Source organism: Mustela lutreola, chromosome 6, assembly GCF_030435805.1.
Source record: "Mustela lutreola isolate mMusLut2 chromosome 6, mMusLut2.pri, whole genome shotgun sequence".
NCBI classification, from domain to species: Eukaryota; Metazoa; Chordata; class Mammalia; order Carnivora; family Mustelidae; genus Mustela; species Mustela lutreola.
In genome coordinates, this window is record NC_081295.1 from 148,546,243 (window position 1) to 148,568,114 (window position 21,872).

At 44.8% G+C, this 21,872-nt stretch overlaps 1 protein-coding gene across 2 annotated transcripts in view; it reads left to right on the forward strand.

Moving 5' to 3' along the window:
- CAP2 (cyclase associated actin cytoskeleton regulatory protein 2) overlaps positions 1-21,872 on the forward strand; it is a 132,728-nt gene that overhangs the window by 102,776 nt on the left and 8,080 nt on the right. For both annotated transcript variants that reach the window (XM_059179417.1, XM_059179416.1), the window contains exons 8-11: positions 16,606-16,795; positions 17,823-17,998; positions 19,100-19,223; positions 19,355-19,437. In XM_059179417.1, coding sequence (XP_059035400.1) covers positions 16,606-16,795; positions 17,823-17,998; positions 19,100-19,223; positions 19,355-19,437 — 573 coding nt within the window. The remainder of the gene's footprint in view (positions 1-16,605; positions 16,796-17,822; positions 17,999-19,099; positions 19,224-19,354; positions 19,438-21,872) is intronic.

The following is a 21,872-nucleotide window of genomic DNA, read 5'->3' on the forward strand; positions in this document are numbered from 1 at the left end:
TGCGCCTGTGTGTGCACACCGGTGCTCTCTCTCTCTCTCACCCTCAAAAATAAATAAATAAATAGATAGATAGATAGATAAAATGGTAATTGTTATAAACCAGAGCACCTGCTTCACTTCTTTAATGGGAAGGTGTGCCCAGATATTAAAAGTGGAGAAGGATTATGGTAAGAAAGTATTGGTTCAGTGAACATCCTATATGTAAAATCTTCTTTTTAAATAAATATTTTATTTATTTATTTGACAGAAAGAGACAGTGAGAGAGGGAACACAAGCAGGGGGAGTGGGAGAGGGAGAGGCAGGCTCCCTGCTGAGCAGGGAGCCCATACGGGGCTCAATCCCAGGACCCTGGGATCATGGCCTGAGCCAAAGGCAGACACTTAATGACTAAACCATCCAGGTGCCCCTGCAAAATACTTTAACAAGCTTTAAGACATACATATAGAAATACATTTCCTAATATTTTAGTCCTCTTCTTCTAAGGTTTGGGGTTAAAAAAAAAAAAAAAAAAACCCACACATGTATTACAAAGTATATTATAAAAACCAAAGATTTTGGGATGCCCGGGGGGCTCAGTCAGTTAAACATCCACCTTCAGCTCAAGTCATGATCTCTGGGTCCCGGGATCAAAGCCACACTGGGCTCCCTGCTCCACGGGGAGCCTGCTTCTCCCTCCCCCCCACATCCTCCCCCTGCTTGTGCTCCCTCTCTCTCTCTCTCTCTCTCTTTCTGACAGACAAATAAAACCTTAAACAACAAAAAAAAGTTTTTAAATCCAAATGACTAAAAACTATTTAAAAGATCCCATAGTCTGAAGTAAGCTCGGACAGACCGTAGTCTATCAACATAGCGGCAAAGTGAATGAAAAACGTCCACAGCCAGAATCACAGCGTTCTTGCGAGGGCTGTTAGAATGCTCTGATCAGATGGCCTTTGGGAAGAAAAAATAAGTAGGAGTAACTTCACGTCTTTGCCCGCTGATCACAGCCACACAGACAGAATGTATTTATGAGACGACGGGGATCCGAGAGGACGTAGCACGACAAGGTGTTGGCGCTCACTGACACCTCCGTGCTCAGAAGGTTGAAGAGACACGTTCCATTGTAAGGGACACAGTCAGAAAGCTTAGGGTGACTTAACATCTCGGTATTTGGAGCAACCCTTGTGTTTTCTCCATTTTCAAATCAGGTGTTGAGGGTTGAGCCCTCTGGGGGTTTGGGGGCCCAGCAGCAGGCTGCTTGAGGCTCCGGGCTCTCCGAAGTCATCGCTCCCCCTGAGTTCACGGCTGGGACCGGCCTTGCCAGCTCCCACCTCCTGACATTCGCCCTCAGACCACAGCTGTGTCAGGCAACTGTTGTTCCCTTCAGTTGTCAGGGCGAAATGTCAGACTTGGAGGCTGGCGATTCTTGGGGCCCGAGCCCGGCGCAAGGGTCTGTGAACAAGTGTGCGGGCGCGGCGGGGGCGAGCAGCAGCTGTGGGCTCATCTCTGTGGAACGTCCTGTGACGTTTACTGCGGGAAATGACATCTCATTTCTGCAAACTGTCCCTTTCCAGGACCGTGATCCAGAAGGACCCGGCGCCAGAAGCAACCTGCAGTTCTCCGTTTAATTACTGGCGACCCTTTACAGTATTAATTCATGTGGTGTCCTCAGCGCTGCGTCTCACACGCACTTTGTCGAATAAATCGGCCCTTTGGCAGGAGCCCAGGGGAGACCCTGTTACTTGTCATCCCTCGCAGTTGGTCAGATTTGTAATATCGTTGGCAGTTCCTGTAGGTCAGATAATAAGCGCTGAACAGCCAAGGCCTTGTCCTCACACTGAAAACTACCAAAATAACTGATTTTTTTCTATGAATTGGCCAGATCGACTTGGAGACAGTTACTGTGTTCTGTGTGGCCCTGGCCAGGAAGAGGTCATGGAAAGGATTTCGTGAATCGGACAAAACCTGTTTGTCGTCTTAACTTTTTGGTATTAAACGTGTTGACTTCTTTCGGTCCTTTTGTAGGTCTCCCTGGGTTCCTTTAGTTTTGGGAACCAGTGGGGTGTAATGAGTCGTGGAGAGGAATAAAAGTGCACGTAAGTGACCGTGCATGAAGCCAGGACTCCTTCTGTTAGGAATGTGCCTTTAACCCATCTGTGCTCTACCCCAGTTGCCAGGCATCGAACCTCCAGAAAAACACAAGTAGTTGGGAGTGGCCCAGTGACAGACGAGGGGGCTTTTAATTTTCTCAAAGCAAAACATTTTGCCATCACTCCCTTTTCTGGGCGCCGAGCTTTCTCTTGATACTCTTCCTCAGTGTAAAGACCAAACGTCCGTTAACAAAACGCAAGCGTAACAGTTCGCTGTGAGCAAATTAAAACTCAGCCAGAGGGCATTCTGACTTATAAATAATGTAGGCCCTGTCGCATGTCATTAAATATGTATGTCTTGTAAGTTTTCCCGTCTTCTGGCCTCTCTGGCTCCCTCTTGATTCTTACAGAAGGAAACTGTTCTCAATCTTTTATATCAAAATTTTCATCGAGAGCTTGTATCCAACCTGTGCCTTAGGTTTATTGATCAAAGTGAGTCGGTAGTGTCATTCACTACCGTGACACGGTGTGTCACTCGCCTGGGTCACAGAGCTCCTTGATCTCCTCCGAGGGGCTCCGGGCCTCAGAGAGTGGCTCCTTCCAGCCTACCTGACCACAGCTGTGTTCAGTCGACTTAATTGCTCCTGGGTTTTTAGCTCCCTTTTGGGGCTTTGGATAACCAATTACTTTTGTTCTCCTACGGAGAAGATCCAGACTGCTCCGAGGGAGTCAGGAGTATCATGGACTAGCAGAGTCGTTCCAAATGCACAGATAATGAAGGAAGCCAGGCATTGGCTTTGAACAGCCTCAAAGAAACTAGTAATTAAACAAACATAGCTTACGCACCTACCATGACCCAGGTTCTGGGCAAGGTGCCGAGAATGCAGAAGCGGATATGAGACGCGGTCGACACCGTTCCTGTCCCCTGAAACTCACATTCTTGCTGAAGGACGTATGAACGGATGCAGCCCCGCTGGAAGTAAGCACAAAGCGCGGCGCTCACACAGAACGTGGGGGGAGCAGAATTCAGGCCCCACCCCAGGCCCCCCAAATCAGAAACTGCATTTAACAAGATTGCCCCAGGTGCCTTACCTGCGTGATAAGATTTGAAAAACACTGCTGTAGTATATTCAAGTTGGACCGGAGGAGTCCAACTGGAGGGAGACTCAGGAGAGATCTTTCATTTTTACTCTTCCATTTATTTAGCAACTCATTTACTTAATAGCCATGTATTGGCTACCTACCAGGGACAAGGCACACATCAGACATTCTATTTATGCTACAGTCTCTGCTGGCAAGCGGCAGGTTCCAATTATGATGTGAAAATAAGTAACAATAATCTAAGGCTCTGTTGGAAACTAAACCTTGCTAATTAGACTTCCTAGGTGAGAGGAATGGACAACAAAAGGGCTGACATTTGGTTTGGGTCTTGAAGGATGAGTAGGAGTTCGCAGAGCCCTAGAAAGATAGTAAAGGAAAGGGCAGTTCTTAACAGGGAATTTGGCTTATGCGTATAGGACATGAACAAAATACTTTGAGAGAAAACCTGTGAATTTTGCAGAGCTGAACATGGCAAGAGTTGAGACCAGAAAGGCAGGCGGGGCCAGGTGGTGAAGTCTGTCGGCATGTCTTAACCCTAAGAAGATAAGTTCATATGTAGTATGCAGGGTTTTTTCCTTCACCACAGGTTTTTGAGCAAAAAGCAAGCACACCATAGATGGTGATTCAGGAGTTGTGAAAGACAGATGGGAAAGAGAAGAGATCAGAGGCCCCGATCCATGTTGGGAAGCTTTAATGGATGGCTGGGGCTGTGGCAATCACTTTGTGACCTGGTGAGTGGGGGCAAAAGTGTAAAGAAAGAGAGTGGACACCAAGTTGAGGACAAAGCTGAGAGAGAGAGATCAAACCTAAACACGAAGTTTCCAATCTGGAAATCTGGGAGAATCCCAGCAACATTAGTACAGACGGGGAAATCCACAAGAGGACCCAGGAGAGGAGCAAGGAAACCTTGACGGGAGCCTTCAATTTGTCTTTTCAGGGCAGGTGAGATGCTCTGCGTGGAGGGTTGCAGCAGGCAGGTGGAGTCACTAAGCAGGGGTAGGGTCTGAGGACCGCAGTTAAATGGATGCAGGGACCAAAAAAAAGAGGACCTGATGGAGGAGAAACCCTGGGGGGCAGCATTGTCTGGGGACATGGGAAGAGGCTGCCATCGTCCACCTTATTGGTGGCCTTCGTGTTATTTTATCGAAGCGTAGTTGACACACAGTCCTCTCTTGGTTTCGGGTATACAACACGGTGATTCAGTGTTTATGTACATTAGGAAGTGATCACCACCATGTCCAGTGACCACCTGCTGTCCCACAGAGTCAACGACATTAGTGACCGTATTCCCTGCTGTGCTTTTCATTCCCAAGACTGACTTGTTTTATAACCGGAAGCCTGTACCTCCTAGTCCCCGTCACTTGTTCTGCTGACCTCGTGCCCACACGCATCAGTTTCTTCTGTATGTATGTATTTTATTTTATTTTTTTATTTATTGTTTTCTGTATTTATGAATCTGTTTCTTTTGGTTTGTTCCTTAGATTCCACATGTAAGTGAGATCATATGGCATTTTTCTTTCTCTGTCTGACTTACTTCATTTAGTTAAATACCATCTAGGTCCATCCATATTGTCACAAATGGTAAACTCTCATTTTTTTATGGCTCAGTGATATTCCTCTGTGTGTGTGTGTGTGTGTGTGTGTGTGTGTACCACACATTCCTCATCCATTTGTCTACCAGTGAACAGTCAGGTTGCTTCCGTATCTTGGCTATCCTCGAGAACACGGCAGTGAATCAAGGATCTCTAGAAAACAGCTGCTGGGGGTTGGAGGTAGCTGCAGTTTCATAGAAGGAAGGAGTATGCTTGACTTTGTGTTATGAACTCTGGATCATTTGTAGATCAGTTGTCTGATTGGATGAATTATTGCTTCTAACTTGGATTTCTGCCTTTTGAAGCTTGGGGATTATTTGAGGATTTTATTTGTACTCGAGCTATATCTTCGGTGGAGTAAGTATAGGTCAAAAATAAACATCTACAGGAGCACCTGGGCAGCTCAGGTAAGTGTCCAACTCTTGATCTCAGCTCAGGAGTTGATCTCAGGCTCATGAGATCAAGCCCCATATTGGTCTCCACGCTGGGTATGGAGCCTATTTAAATAAAAAAATAAAATAGATAAATAAATATCTACAATTTCATACACAGTGGTTCAGAGTTAGCTACACTATAACACTCTACATGTTTTATATTTAAAACCATGTTTATTATGTCAAATACCTGAGTTTTATTAGTGGTTAATAAAAATATGTAAATTTTTTAGAGTTTTTAAATTTTTCCCTTCCTAAATCAAAAGAGTAATAGCTTTTAAAAGTGCCAACCTTAACAATCAAGATTATTTTAGGGGTGCCTGGGTGATTCACTGAGTTAAGCATCTGCCTTTAATTCAGATCTTGATCCTTGGGTCTTGGAATCAAAACCCACATGGGGCTCCCTTCTCAGCAGAGAGCCTGCTTCTCCCTCTCCCCCTGCCGCTCCCCCTGCCTGTGCTCTCTCTCTCTGTCAAATTAATTAATTAATTAATTAATTAAAATTTTAAAAGGTTATTTTATTTACTAGCACTTTTTCTCAACAAGAACTTTGAACTCTCTTAACCTGAGGGCTAGCAAGTTAATACACCTTCCTAATTTATTTAAAACATCGCCTAGGGAATATTTTAATTAAGGTGTGTGCTTTTAAAATTCTTTTGTGTGTAACGTTGAAGGCAGTGGTGCAACTGACAATGTCCTGTTCCTTACCCTCTCCTGCAGCAACTCTTAGGAAAATGAGAAGGTGGTGGTTTAGGCTTGCAGGCAGAGGTGCTCCCCAGAACAGAACCGGGGGTGCCTGAACCAGAGGAGGTGTTGAGTGAGCTCAGCTGTCACTCCAGCCTAGAGCTGAACAACGCTGGGTACCCCGGGGCTCACATTCATCGCTGAGGAGCTGCTCCTCTGGGTCCAAGTTCAGCCCTCATCGTTCCCCCGGGGGGACTTGTCCACTTCCTGAGACCGGCCCCCGCATTAATCATGACCGTGGTTGTATTTTTTTTTGTCTATCTCCCTGTCCTTCCCGGCCAGGGCAAGAGCCAGTAAAGCCTTCCTTCAGCCCACCTCTTTTAGGGTATTAAATGATAGCAAATCCTCCTTCTTTAAAAGTGAATTTTATCGGGACGCCTGGGTGGCTCAGTTGGTTAAGCAGCTGCCTTCAGCTCAGGTCATGATCCCAGCGTCCTGGGATCGAGTCCCACATCAGGCTCCTTGCTTGTCGAGGAGCCTGCTTCTCCCTCTGCCTCTGCCTGCCATTCTGTCTGCCTGTGCTCGCTCTCTCCCTCTCTCTCTCTGACAAATAAATAAAATCTTAAAAAAAAAAAAAAAAAAGTGAATTTTATCTTTTCAAATGGCCAAAAGCCATTAAGACCCTTTTTTTTGGGGGGGGGGGGGATTAATTCAAGTAATACTCTTTTCAATCAAAAGGAACAGAGTATAGAGCATGAGTGATTGCTTGGTTTGTATGTTTTTGTAAATAGATCTGAAGGCAATCTTCAAAGATAGTTTCAAGCAGTGGTAGTTTGATTAAACAAATGTGCCACATAAGAAGGTAATGCCTACAGGGGCGCCTGGGTGACCCCGTGGGGGAAGCATATGACTCTTGGTTTGGGCTCAGGTCATGATCTCACGATGGTGGGATCGAGCCCCACGTCTGGCCTCATCCTGAGCTGGAGTCTGCTTCAGCTTCTCATTCTCTCCCCCTCTGCTCCTCCCCCTGACTTGCTCACTCGCTTGCTATTTCTGAAATAAATAAATAAAATCTTAAAAAAAAAAAAAAAAAAGGAGGTAATGCTTAGAAAGACATCACTCACGTGGGTCTGTAAATTCTTGCATGATGCTAACTAACACTCAAGTTGCAAATAGTTGTTGTAATGACAAGGCTCGTGTCCGCTCCCCCTTCCTCTTGCTTCCTTGTGCCAAATCCAGTCCAGCCAACCTTCAAAGCCTATTTCAAATGGTCTCTCCAAGATCCTCTCCCGTCTCCTCTGCTTGTGTCCCAAGCTGGAAGTTCCCCTTTGCCCCACAGAACCTCCACAGCACCCCTTAAAATTTGTGCTGCTTTTATGATGCCTAGCACTTTCCGCGTTGTGAAGCAGTTCCTTATTCACTTCAGTAAATATTTATGAAGCACCTGCCATGTTTCAGGCACTGGGCCACATTACCGGGGACCTGCAGATGAAGAATGAGTGGCTCTCCTGTGCTCAGGCTCATGACCAAATCTGAACTCACTGACAGATTGGCAGATAACTGCCGTATACCAGGAACAACCCTAACACAGGGGTTCCTAACGGGGGCTCGCAATAGAGAAAGAGGAAATCTGCACTTGGGAGAGAAAAACCTACGAAAAAGAGGAGACGTTTGAGGTGAGCCTTGAAGGATAGGCAAGGGTTTTCCAGACTGTAAATTGGGGAAGTCTTCCAAACAAAGGCACAGCCTGAGCAAAGACACAAAGGCTGAGAGCTGAGAGCCTGCCGTCTGGGAACACCGAAGTGCTTCTCTCTTTCCCCTCTTTTCCGGGGCCAGGAGCTCATGAAAGCAGGGCTTTCTACCCACCCCCACACTCCCACCCTCCCACCCTCCCACCCCGCCCTGATTCAGCCTGGAATCTGCAGTAGGGACTGGTACGGGACCTTAAACGCCATGCCAGGTGGCATTGGCTACATTGAACACATTAATTTGTAATCACAGTCCTTCAGGATGAAATTCCCAGCATGTTACTCCATTAGCCACAGACTCTGTTCCTTGTGCATGTTACTCCATTAGCCACAGACTCTGTTCCTTCTCTCCAAGGGTGGTAACCAAAATGGACAATGCATTTTATAACAGGCAGCAGACTATTGGTCCCAAACGCCTCCCCTGCACCTGTCCCTTGCCACCTGCTCGCCACTAATTCCCAGCTGGTGTAAACTCAATAAATGCACGCTAATATTAGATGAAGCCAGAAGGATTTCTTAAGGGAAGGGAGGAAGGTGCAGGTAGGACAAACCCTGCCCGGAATGTAGCAAATGTAGCACAGAGCCCCGCCCAGACCACAGTCCACTGGGCTGGGTTGCATCTCATGATGCAAGCTGAGCTCCCCACAGACCTCTTCCCAGACTTGAGCACCAATTAAACTTCCCTGTGAATTTTGGAGCCTGCAGTTGAGACAAAAGCTACTCTTCGTGTGTTTCAACAATAAAGTTCAGGAGATGCTAAAGCTTCTTTTTAAAAAAAAAAAACAAAAAACTCTTTCATAGAGCCAAACGTCAATCATCTTTCTAACAACTGTTATTTCCTTCACCCCATCATTTACCAAGCATATACTATAGGCTTGATATAGAAATATAAGAAATTTATATAAATTTAAGAAATTTAAGGAATATATGAAGTTACAAGAAATATTATCATTTCATCAAGACCCTAACATCTGAAAGAAAAGCAAACACTTTAATTTGATGAGAGTTCAGACCTAGGATTTTTCTGGCCAAATGAAATAGTTGAACAGATAATTCAAGCCACATGTCACTCTCAGTCTTCCTATAACTATTGGCTATCTATAGTTTGCCTCTTTGATGGGTATACTCTGCTATCTTTAACTCTGGAAAATTTTCCCATGGAAAATTTATCTTTCCTTTTTTTTTTTTTTTGTTTGATGAGAAATTATATTTTCAAGCTGCCAGTGCTGGCAAACAAGAAGACAAGACAATCTGGAAATGCCAGATTTGTTCCAGATAGCAGTAGCAAAGCAAGGGCAAACTAATAATTAAGGCTACTTACCAAGACAATTTGTGCAAAATAGCTGCATCAGTTGCGCAAATTAGATGGTGCTCAATAGATCCTTCTAGACTCTGCTGCTCCGAAGGCTTGGTCTGCTTTCACTAAAGCATTTCTGCTTGGCACGTGTAAAGCAGAAATCATCACCTTTTTGAAGGGCCACATCCGGATACATAAGTTAGGAGTACAACAGGCATAAACACCGTAAGTTACTGGTTTCCACAAACTAATATAGACTGTGCATGTTATTCCCAGGCTGTGTTCCAACTTAACCCTGTTACTCCTCCTCTGAAGGGACTTTCTTCTGTTCTGTTTCTTCTTCATCGGCTTCCATAGCTCACATCCCTCCAGGTCGTCAAAGGAATGATGAGAGGTCACGTGAGGCGGGAAGGGTGGGCAAGACAGAGACCATCAGACGTCATTGACGAAACCATGCGATGTATCTTCATGACCCTTCTTGTGCTTCTTGAGATGAGGGTGTTTGGAACCTTGCCTCTGCAGAAAAGTGATCAAAACAGGCCCCACATTTCCTTTAAAATTGTGGGACCATCTTTGTATTTCATCCCTAAAATTCAAGTAGTGTTCTGTTACCAAAAATGAAATAGGAAATAGTCCCAAAATTGACTTTTTAAAAAATTATTAATAAACATATGCCTAAAATATTATACAGCACTTCATTGTAATATTTTTAACTGTTTTTTGGAAGGGCCCCCAGAAACTTTGTTTTCATTGGCAGAAGAAGTCTCAGAATTATAGGAAGTGATAAAAATAAGAAAATAGAGGCGAAAGTCATAATTCCCTTTGGCTTCTACTTATGTTGTGCAGGATGATCATCTGTTAGTTTATGTGCAATCTTTTTTCTTGATTATAGTTGTCTGCCAATGAAAGCGTGATATAAATATGAAAGTAAAATTCACAAGCACGTATAGAAATTGACAAATTTGGAAATGTATCAATTCACTAAGTTCTTGATCAAAGTACATCTTGCAAAAAATAGAAAGAAATTAGTTTTGATTCTAAAATATAAACAAGCCCTAAATCATGAATTTGTGAAGTATTTTTTTTTTTTTTTTGCAACAAGAACAGTTGGTCATGTGTATAGAAAGTCTTTAGTTCTCAAACTGGTATTTCCTTCATTTAACCCCTCCCTCCTATCGTGGTATAGGAGTGGCTCTTCACCCTCGTATCTAATTTTATTTTGTTTTATTCTGTTAAGATCTTATTTATTTGGGGCACCTGGGTGGCTCAGTGGGTTAAAGCCTCTGCCTTCGGCTCAGGTCATGATCCCAGGGTCCTGGGATCGAGCCCCGCATCGGGCTCTCTGCTCAGCGGGGAGCCTGCTTCCTCCTCTCTCTCTGCCTGCCTCTCTGCCTACTTGTGATTTCTCTCTCTGTGTCAAATAAATAAAATCTTTAAAAAAAGTTTTTAAAAGATCTTATTTATTTGAGAGAGAGAGAGAGAGAGAGCAAGGCACAAGCAGGGGGATGAAGGAGGAGCAAAGGGAGAAGCAGACTCCCCCCTGAGCAGGGAGCCCAACATGGCTCCATCCCAGAACTTCAAGGTCATGACCAGATGTTTAACCGACTGAGCCACACAGTCACCCCATCACCTTTGAATTTTAGATGCTATATTAGGAAATTAACAAACAGCATTTGAACAAGAATTTCAGTTGTAAAACAATTAGAATTCCCGCAACTGTGGCACGTTAATGTAAGCGTATTTGTGACTAAAATGGCTTTGCGATTTTTAAACTGCTGCTGAAATGTGTAATTAGGCACATGTACCTTGTCACTGCTACCTAGAGGTCACTAACTATAAACCAGGGGATGGATGGGTCAGATTGGCTCCAAGGAGGGCAGCTAGAGAAAGAATCTGATCCAGAATCAGAAGGCAGCTGTGTGTAAGTGTGAAGGGGACCTGGGGTGGGGACCATAAAGAAAGGATGGCTGGCAAGGGATGGGGGGGGGGCATAAATAGTACCACTGCATGGCAGATGTTTCATTTTGTAGCTTTATCTGTGATCTTCACAAATACTTGGCCAGACAGGCGGGTCAGATTATTACAATCACTAAGCTAGTTTCATAGAGGAGACATTGTAGCAGAAACTGTGTTGTATGGGACATAGTCCACTGGTTCCAAGAGTCTGTTGTGTGGTATTTTTATTTTCTTAGTCTCTGCTTTTTTAAAAACTGATAAAAACACGGGCCAAAATGTAGGTTGGCTGACCTGTTCTTAAAGGTGGATGTTATCCACTTTAATGTTACCTGCATGTGTGTTTCTCCCTCGGCATCTCTCTTTATAGGAACCCATCCTCTCCCACACATGGGATGGTGCAGCCCAGGTATAGGCCACAACAGCCCTTCTCTGGCTCCCGTAACTGCACTGTCCTGGGGAGAGTCGGTCATGCCCTCGCTTGTGCCTTTCACGCCCCAGTTCCTGTTACGCATGGCCCGCATCCAGCTGCGTCGTCTGTGATGACTTACTTGTGCATGTGACACCCCTGCTAGATTACGTGTTTCTTAATAACAGGGTGCATGCTGACTTCACCGTATACCCAGTTCCTTGCAAGGAGGCACTCGGGAAACGTGCGCTGAGTGGACTGACCGATGAGGCTACTCAGCCTAATTCACTTTCAATCTATCCGTTACAGAGTTAGGTTCTATGGAGACCAAACCATCTGCTACTATTATTGTTGGCTTTGAAAAAGCTTGGAATTTAAAGTGTAAGATTTGAAGATTTCCAAATCCGTTATTTAATACGGATTATTAATTTTATTTTTATTAATATGGATTATTAATTTTATTTTAGTTTTATTTATTTATATGAGAGAGAGAGAGAACACATGAGTAGGGGGAGGGGCAGAGGGAGAGAGACTCCTTGCTGAGCAGGGAGCCCAATGCTGGACTCAATCCCAGGACCCTGAGATCATGACCTGAGCCGAAGGCAGATTCCTAACCAACTGAGCCACCCGGGCGTCCCCAAACAAATCAATTATGAAGCAGAGAAATCTTAGATGGAAAACTTAGGGCCAAGAGATAGACAAACAGAGACGATGTTGGTAGTTTGTTTGTTTTTTTTTTTTTTTTTTTTTTTTTTACTTAAGCAGCTATGTTTCACTTTTTTGCCTAATTTTTCACAAAGATAGAAAACCTCTGTCTAAAAGTACCCCCATTAGACCCACTTTCTACAAATTTAGCAAAATGGATAATCGGAGTGGAATCTTTTTTGTAAATTATTTAGATCCAAAGCTAGACTGTAACCTAACTAACTAGATCACTAGGGCAATGGTTTGCCATTGGGGATAAAAATGGGTTGTTAATGACATCGTAATTGCCACCAGCAAAACAATAAGGAGGTTTCATTTAAGAACCAGAAGTAGTTTCTTCTGCAGAATAAAATCTAAATTCTAAAGTAATAAAATGATTAGTAGCTAATTTCAAGTAACATTTAATGAAAAAAATGCAGTGTATATTAGTTCATAACTGTATTGCATGTTATATATATGGCATATATATCCAAAACATTACAAGCCTTCCACATGCTGTATACAATGGTTTCATTATTTTATAGTTTGTATATTTAAAATCAGAGGAAGCAGCTGTTCCCAGGACAGTTGAAATTAATTTAGAGGAAGAGATTCACAGATAGCCATTGTCCATCCCCCCCCAAAAAAGTATAAATCAAACATCTGCTCTCAAAATTAATCTTAATAGCTCTCAAAAACCAGCATTTCTAGGTTTTGTGCTGTGCTCCTGCTGCAACAGAAGCGAACTTTTGCACCTTGAATGTGGCCCTTTAAAGTCATAAATATGCTGCTTTTCTTTCTTTTTTTTTTTTTTTTTTAAAGTTGCAGGTCATTTTTAACAATGACTTTAGTAAAATGTGTTTTCATTTGTTTCCAGTCTGGGGCTCTAAGTTATTTGAGACTTGGTTCATCAACATATCAAAATAGTATTTTTTTTTAAGATTTTATTTATTTTAGAGGGAGAGTGAGCGAGTGGGGGGAAGAGCAGAGAGAGAGGTCAGGTCCCCATGCCAGAAAAACTTGACCATTAGGCAAGGAACCAACACTTGGGTGCAGATGCCCCATTAATGGAACCAGGTACTCGGGAAAGATGAATAAGGCAAGAGGCCAGTTTCTCGAACCAACGGCATAGAGTCACAACAAACCCGTACCAAGAATGACTTGATGCTGAGATGTGGGGTTCAACACCCAAGGCTTCCAGAGCAAGGCATAGTGGAGATAAAAATTAACCCAGTTACAACAACACCCCCCATACTTCCGTTATGTGTCTTCGAGCCAAAGCCCCAAGAGCAACACACTACATATGTGCTGAGGTAGCCTATGTCTCTGGTTCTTAAATTACACTATTGACTTTTTTCTTTAATCCTGAAAATAATATACAGGATTTTGCTGAAGAAGACTTTGGAATCAAGCAGATATGTGCTCGAATTCTGTCTCTGCCGTCTACTGGCCTTTTACTGTTGGGTCAGTCTTCCTCATTTCCTGCTTTGTCTTCAGTTAAATAGGGATTTCAAGACAGTCCTAGTAATATTATTATGAGGACTAAGATTAATCTCAGCAGGTAGCCTGGAATGATTCTTCCCACACTTGACTGCCTATTGGAATCGCCTCGGGAGCTTCAAACGATAGACATGCCCGTGTCGCACCTTCCCAGAGCGTGTTTCTGGGATGAGGGCTGGGCTTTCAAATTTCTAACAGATCCCCTCAATGATTCTAATGTTCCCACAGGTTTGGGAACCTCTGGCATAGAGCCTGTCCTATGTCCTATATCTGTTAAATGAACGGAAACAGTCAGCACTTGGCACACACTAGACTTTGCAGAGTTCCTGGCTCCCTTCCCTTCCCCGACCATCTTCCCTCTCTTTCCACTTGGGACGCCTGAAGATCCGTGCTGGGCTGTGATTCCAGTGGGTGTGGCTGGCCCTCGGGAGGGTGCAGAAGTCTCTGGTTCCCTGTTCTGGGACATCCAGGGAGCGAGGAGGAGAGGAGCAAGAGGCAAAGACAGGTTGCACTGCAAGGGACAGCCCCCGGAGCCCTGTCAAGGCGAGGGCGAACCCGTTTGCTTTTGAGGATGCTGTCTGCAGTGAGGGGCTGAGCACTCACTGTTAAGCCTCGTTCTGTGCCCTCACTGGGCGGGCAGCAGGAATGTGCCAGAAGCTACGAAGAATCAGTGGAGAGTTTCAGCTGCTCCTGAGTTCTCTTCGGTTTTGGCTTTTATATCCAACCATTGTTGTAGTAAATCCTTTGTTTGGTTCCCCGGGTCAGCCCTCTGAAGGTATCGAAGTTCCAGAAAGTTGAATATGGGGCGTGTTGGTTTCAGTGTCCCCTAATGGCTCTGGGAAGGAGACTGAATTCTGAGAACAGGGCACCATCCCAATCATTCTAAGATGTAGAAGCCAGTATGCTCTCTCCTTTCCTCAAAATAGGAGGACTAGAAAGCTGTGGTGCTTCAGATGTGAGGAGAGGGCCTGGCCTTTCACTCCCTGTATTACGTGTTTAGGGGTAAAAGTGATATTTGGGGGCTCCTAGCATCTGGAACGGAGCACCAGAACACATTTGGTGTGCAAAACTTAGATTGTACGCTGTTCATGATTCAGAGCAAATTCTCAGATTTCACCCCAGCGACATAACAGTGAACATTTAAGAGACTTTGAAAAAAAAAAAAAAAATTGGCCAGTCTCAGGAATTGGGTAGTGGTTCTCTGCATGACCCAAGGATCCTATTGGAGTCAGGCTGAGGCTAATCTTCTTAGAAACAAGAAAACATCACAAATTATCGCTTCAGGAGACAAGACCTCCAGCCTACTCCATTTTTAAGACGTGCATTCTGAAGGAGAGAAGAATCTTTTATCTTTAATACGAGTAATTCTACACGTAATAAGGATTAAAGAAGTCCTTTGAAAATAGCACTTTTTTTTATTTGAACTGGAAACTACTATAGATTAAAACCTCCTGATATTGATACTTTGAAACACTGAGTTGCTCATTCAAATTAAGAATATGCCATCTTTGTTAATATTTAGCACTTACATGTTTTATATTTTGTACTTGGTATTGGAAATATATGAACCTAAACCACATTTCCGTCACTCTGAATTTTTTCAGCTTTCCTGACTTTTGTTGAAAGATTTGTATTTATTTGAGAGAGGGAGAGAGAGAGAGAGAGAGCACACAAGCAGACTTCCTCCTGAGCACAGAGCCTGACGTGGGACTCGATCTCACAACCCTGAGATCATGACCTTAGCCGAAACCAAGAGTCGGACACTTGGAGGAGCCTGCGTGGCTCAGTGGGTTAAGCCTCTGTCTTCGACTCAGGTCATGATCTCAAGGTCCTGGGATTGAGCCCCGCATTGGGTTCTCTGCTCAGTGGGGAGCCTGCTTCCCCCTCTCTCTCTGCCTACTTGTGATCTCTCTCTTCATCAAATAAATAAATAAAATCTCAAAAAAAAAATTTTTTTTTAAGTCAGACACTTAACCAACTGAGCCTCCCAGGTGCCCCTAATTTTCCTGACCATTTTTTACTTGATCTAACTTATAATTCCTTATCCTAGGTCTACTGTTCTACTTCAAGTTGTAAAATAAATGCTGTTTCACCCAAGTTTGTGGCATACGTGTGCTTCTATCCTACTAGTTTTAAGTTCCTCTATTGTCTAGCACCTTTTACTGTCATGTAGGCTTTATTAAAACTTCCTACTGAAAACAGTATTTGAATTTCATGGGACACCTGGCTGGCTCAGTCGGTCAAGCATCTTGGTTTGGGCTCAGGTCGTGATCTCAGGGTCGTGGGACCGAGCCCAACTAGCACCCGTGTCGGGCTCCCTGCTCCGCAGGGAGTCTGCTGGAGATTATCTCCCTCTGCTCCTTCCCCTGCTCATGCTCTCCCTCTCTCTCTCTCTAAAATAATTAAATATATTTTTTAAAAATTTGAATTTCACACAGCAGCAAAACTGAGAGTAAGCATAGCTCTTGCTCAGAAAGGATTTGGGTTCTAGTCAGTTCACTGTCAGCATCAGATGAATGAAGCCATCAGGTGGGTCCTCGACGCTGATCACCTTCAGATCTGATGGGTGTCCAGGTCATACAACGCCCTTCCTTGAAGATCAGTTCGAGGCATTAAAAAATGAGCTCCAGAGGAAGAGTTGGAGTATCTCTTTCTTAGGCTGCTCCAAAAGGTTTCAAAAACACCTAATAACCACTGAGTATTTTCCACGACTCTCTCTCTCTCATTGGTGTTTGCAGTTCCCAGTGGCCCAGAAAGTCAGATCCTCTTGTCAGTTGGACTACATTTTTCTTACAATTCTAAACTGGCTAAGGCTGGTTTGTTTCACGTCCTGAGCTTTGGACATGACCCTGGGAATGAGGCTTGGCTTGCCCCTGCGTTGGCGGCATGAACCCCATTTCCACCAACAGGGCTGTACCTGTCAGTCATCTCCACTCCCAGGGTAGATCCCCACCTCGGTCCCAGAGCTCCCAAACAGACCCAGGATGCACAGATGTGCCCCCTCAGTGCCCGTTTGTGAATGTTGAACCCTGTTTCCTCACCGGTAACAGGTTCTGAGTGACGTTAGCAAAATCCCAGCTCAAGTGAGGGCATCAGTCTGAAGGCAATGCTTCCCTTTTTCTCTCTTCCCGCAGGGTCCAGTGGCCTCGACAGCATCCACATTGTCAGTCCTCTCCCCTGGGCCTGGCCTTCCTCCACCCCCTCCTCCTCCACCTCCCCCCGGGCCACCGCCACTCTTTGAGAATGAAGGCAAAAGAGAGGAGCCCTCCCCTTCACGCTCTGCTCTATTCGCTCAGCTTAACCAAGGAGAAGGAATTACAAAAGGTGAGAAAACTGGACCTTGATGCTGTCTCCCTCTGGCTCCAGGCACACAGATCCCCAGAGCCCATTATGCATCATTCCATCCCGGTCCCAACACACAGGGAGCTGCTGCTGGGAAAGCAGAAGCCTGCAGCCTTCTTCACCTTGAGGCAGATGGGCTCAGTGGGCTGTTGCATGGACCAGAAAGAAAAACTCAGAGACTCTGGGTTCTAAGTGGACCACTGCACTGCATCACCACTTAAGCCTCCAACGCTCCAGCCCCATCTACAACCAAGGCATTAAGATGAAGTGAAATAAAAAAATAAAATGAAATAAAAAGATGAAGTGAAATAAAATGTCAATCACATCTCTGTCCTCAGGCAGTGTACAGGCTTGCCAAATAATTCTATCACTAAAGTACTTCTGTTCTCACCATGAACAGTTTTGTTTTAAATCATACAACATTTAAAATATGTCAGGATGTATATGCATTCTATACAATAAGGTTTATACAAATGCATTTTTGCTTTAGACAGGTAATAGGAGCTATTTTACAGTTGTCCTTGTGCACTGGGCTAGGAGCTAAGAGCACCAAATTCTAAATTTTTCTCTGGCTCCAATTGGCTGGGCTGTTCCCTTATCTGCAAAGTAAGAGAATGGATTCATAACCCTAAAGTCAATTCCGTACTCTGACATACTAGCTGGGATGCTGTATCCTTGCAGGTTATGCCTGGGGAATGATTTAGCCATGAGAAAAGTAGTAAATCATGTCATCCCTTTTGTCCATGTGCTTTGCTTTTTGTAGGATTTTTATCTGTCATCTCCTTAAAGAAGAGGTTCCTCCAATTTAAAAAAGTGTTTGCAGAGCTTCTAATGAATACTATGTTTATAAGGTCTTAGACTCTGCCTGTCATTAACCTTGAGAGAACACTAGACTCTTAGGAAATTATCAAAATTCCTTGTGCTCTTTGCATCACATTGATCTAAGGAGTGAGGAGCATTTCCCTTTGCATAAAACACAAAGACACGTGACTGTGTGTTACCTTCCCAGGGCTCCGGCACGTCACAGATGACCAGAAGACGTACAAAAATCCCAGTCTACGGGCTCAAGGAGGACAAACTCCATCTCCTACCAAAAGCCACGCTCCAGGCCCCAGGACCCCCCACTCCCATTCTTCTCAGAAGCATGCTCCTGTGTTCGAGTTGGAAGGAAAGAAATGGAGAGTAGTGAGTGAAGCCCTTTCTTCTTTATTCCCGACGTGCTCCCGGCACAGGACCGTTGCTAAACCGTGGACTAAGGTAGAAGCGTTACCGAGGCTGAACCGTTGACTGAGGTCTTAGGGGTTTCTGAGAGACGCGACAAAGACGCAAGCCACCGACTACAGTAGAAACCAGGGCATGTCTGAAAGCTTCCATCGACTTGTTTTTGGTGTATTTTGCTTATTTTTTGTACATTGTTTTCCGCAGTGTTTTTAAATTACTTTTTAAGTTGTGGTAAAATCACAAAACGTATAATTTTCCATCTTAACATCTAAGTGTATCTAATGACCTTGGACATGAAGTGCATTGACATGGCTGTGGGGCCATCAGCCCGTCCGGCCGGAGAACTCCTGCCATCTTAGAAAACGGGACCCTTATGGCCCTCAAGTAACCGCTCCCTGTTCCTTCCTCACCTCAGCCCGGCACCCACCTTTCTATTTCTGTCTCTCCTTGACCACTCTTTCCATCAACTTCTAACCTGTGCCCCATTCTGGTTGGAGGACGTCTGTCCCGCTGACAAAGAAAGAACAGAACCTACCGCGCCACCCAGCACTTCCAACCTTTGTGCGAACAGGACCGAGACCCTTCAAATGTGCATGAAAGCTGGTGCCTCCTGCCAGGCTGGGGAGCTTCCCCGAAGTTGGAGGGCCAGAGTCCCCAGTGCAGTGACAGTACACACAGGCTTACACCAACATCATTCCAGCCCGTTTGCCCAGCTCGTTTTTGAAGCTGCAGCGTGAAGTCCAGATTCAGCGTAGAGACTGAACGGAAAGGTCCCACCTTCCCCCCACCACCACCACCAGCCCGGGTGCCTGATATTTGATTGTTTACAGACAGACCCTGACCCCTTTCTAGGCCGTGGTTCCATCCATCCCCATCATTACAATAACAGAGGAAGACCTAGGTTTGCTCTGTTAAAAAAAAAAAAGGGGGGGGGGGAAAGTGATTTGGAAAGAACATGTCAGAAAGCTGTAATGACTGTTGAACCACATGGTAATTTCAGCTTGTCAGGGACCCGATCCGTCTGTACGTCCTTAGATTCCGTATGTGCATGTGTTTTCATTTTAGGAGTACCAAGAGGACAGGAATGACCTGGTGATTTCAGAGACGGAACTGAAACACGTGGCTTACATTTTCAAATGCAACAAGTCCACTCTGCGGATAAAAGGAAAAATCAACTCCATTACAATCGGTATGGCAGTGAGTGGGGGGGCGGGGGGGGGCACGGGTGGTCACTGTGGGCCCCCTCTGGTCACTGTGGTCGCTTTGCATAAACATCCTGTGGGCGTTGAATGGAGCTTTGCTTTGTTTTGTTTCTCCTAGACAACTGTAAGAAGTTCGGCCTCGTGTTTGACAACGTGGTAGGCATCGTGGAGGTGATTAATTCCAAGGATATTCAAATGCAGGTACGGAGCCTTTTCTTTCCTTCCAAAGATTATATTTATTTATTGTTATTTATTTATTTCCTCACAAGTGAGTTGGGGGAGGGGCAGAGAGAGAATCTTAAAGAGAGTGTTTGCTGAGCATGAGCCTGAGGCGGGGCTCGATCTCACGACCCTGATAACCATGACCTGAGCAAAAACCAAGAGTCAGATGCTCAGCCAACTGAGCCACCCAGGCGTCCCCATATTAGTGGCCTTTTCAACCCTGCCTTATGCCCCCTTTGCAGCTTTATTCAGACCATCCAGCTGCCTGCACAGGACTGGCCATGTCCACCTAGAGAGTTCCTCTTCCTTCCCATCGTCTGTCATCCAGCCCGCTCTTGGACGGTGTTAATTCCTTCTCTTCAGTCTCTTACAACACATCCTATCTTGCACCGCTGTCGCTGTTTACCATGCCTGTTCCAGGAGCACATAATTCGTCTTTACGGCCACAGAAACTGGCACAGCACCCCTGCACACAGCCGGTGTCCAATAAATGTTTGGGGAGGTGGTGATCAGGAGGCGTCCACTAATGAATGAACACAGATACTAAGAGATGCTCCCAGCCTAACAACACCATCCTGAAGAGAATTTTCTTTGCTCAGGGAGCATCTTAACTGGGTAAGGAGGAAAAGGAGTTTGTCTGAAGTCAGTGAGGTAATCAGACCAAACAACCTGGAAAGTAGGTTTGGAACTGAACTTGCAAACTAGGGAAAAATGTGCATTCCTTTAGTTAATTTTGATTTAACCCAGTGGGATTTTACAATATGCCAAAAGCTAAAGGACCTCCTGCCTTTGGCCAACTCTAACTTCCACCTTTAATTATACTCTCTTTGTACTGTTTTTTTTTTCTTTTTTTAAGATTTTTTAAAAGTAATCTCTATACCCACCGTGAGACTCAAACTCACAACCCTGAGATCAAGAGTCCCATGCTCTACCCACTGAGTCAGCCGGGTGCTCCTCTCTTCGTATTGTTAATTAACCCCTTACGATCCCGTTTCCTGATAACGTTGGTTAAAACTGGATTCTGGTTTTACAGATCTCTCCCTCTTGTTTCATCGGGCTTTTTACGGCTGTCACTTTTAACTAGAGTGTGTTCGAGTGGACATTTTACATTGCACTCGCTGCTAGTTAAGATGTTGGTTTGTGTGTCCGGTTAATGCACTGGGCAGGCAAGCCCCGGCTCTGTCCTCACCCACCACGTGCACTTGGGTGGCTGGCTTCACCTCTGACCCCGAGTTCCCTGCCCTGAAACACAAGGTTAGCTGGGGGTGGGGGTCTCAGTCCTCTGCAGCCCAGATTCCCAGTGGTCTTGCCGCACAGGCTCTGAGGGGACCTGTGACGCTTTCCCATTCCAGTTGCTTGTGTTCTCTGCAGCGCATCTGCATATTGCTCTGCCCCCTAACCGTTCTGCTCCCGCTGCTTCCCAAATCCCCCTCCTGGACAGAGAGCCACTTTGGGAGAGGGTAGCCAAGCAAGCCCACCCAGGCCTTTACCATATCATTGTCTTCGCGGTGGAAACCAGACCATCCTGGGCTCCTGCTTTTTAGGTCCTAAAATGTGAGCCATAGCATAGAGCACGCCCTCAGTCATTCATTTGCCAGATGTTTACTGAACGCGGCTGATGTGCGGGGTCCTGCTCTCATCTCTACAAATAGCAGGAAGCAAACGAGATAAACATCCTCACCCTCATGAAGCTTGTGTTCCGTGATACCAGCTCCCAACTTAGCATTTCTGCCAACCACATATATTCACTAATTGGACAGTCCTGCTTCTCCCGGAGTATCATGCCTGAAAATTTTAAGGACGTCACTCATCAGAAGAAGTCCAGTTTCTCAAGGAGAAGCATAGCTTACCTAAACCTAATAATGAGGCCACAATTTCTGAAGAACTCTTTTGGATACTGGAAGTTCCTGCATCAAAGATCCGCGCTTTCTCCCACTTCACATTATTTTTAACCAACATCTCCCCCACCCCACCAGCAAAGTCACAGAAATCATATTCTGTGACCAAGGTGAGAACACCTGTTTATTTAGCCAGGTGAAAAGTATCCTAGACATACTCTCATGTGATCCATCCAGGTGCCCCAGGAGTCAGCATTTTTCAATGAAAATACATCACATTCAAAATTAAAAACCAGTTGAATGACGTATAAAATATGAAGCTATACAGAAGTAGAAGAAAACAGTTCTAAATATTCATCATATTTCTGGAGGGAAAAATAATTCTAAATTGAGAAGTAACAGAAATTATCCAAAAAGATATGTCTACTTAAAAATTCTAAATTCTAGACAAAAATAGTTACCATGTAACCATTTTTAAAAGCGATCTAAAAAGAGGGGCACCTGGGTGGCTTAGTTGGTTAAGCATCCAACTCAGTTTTGGCTCAGGATCGGGAGATCGAGCCCCGCATCGGATTC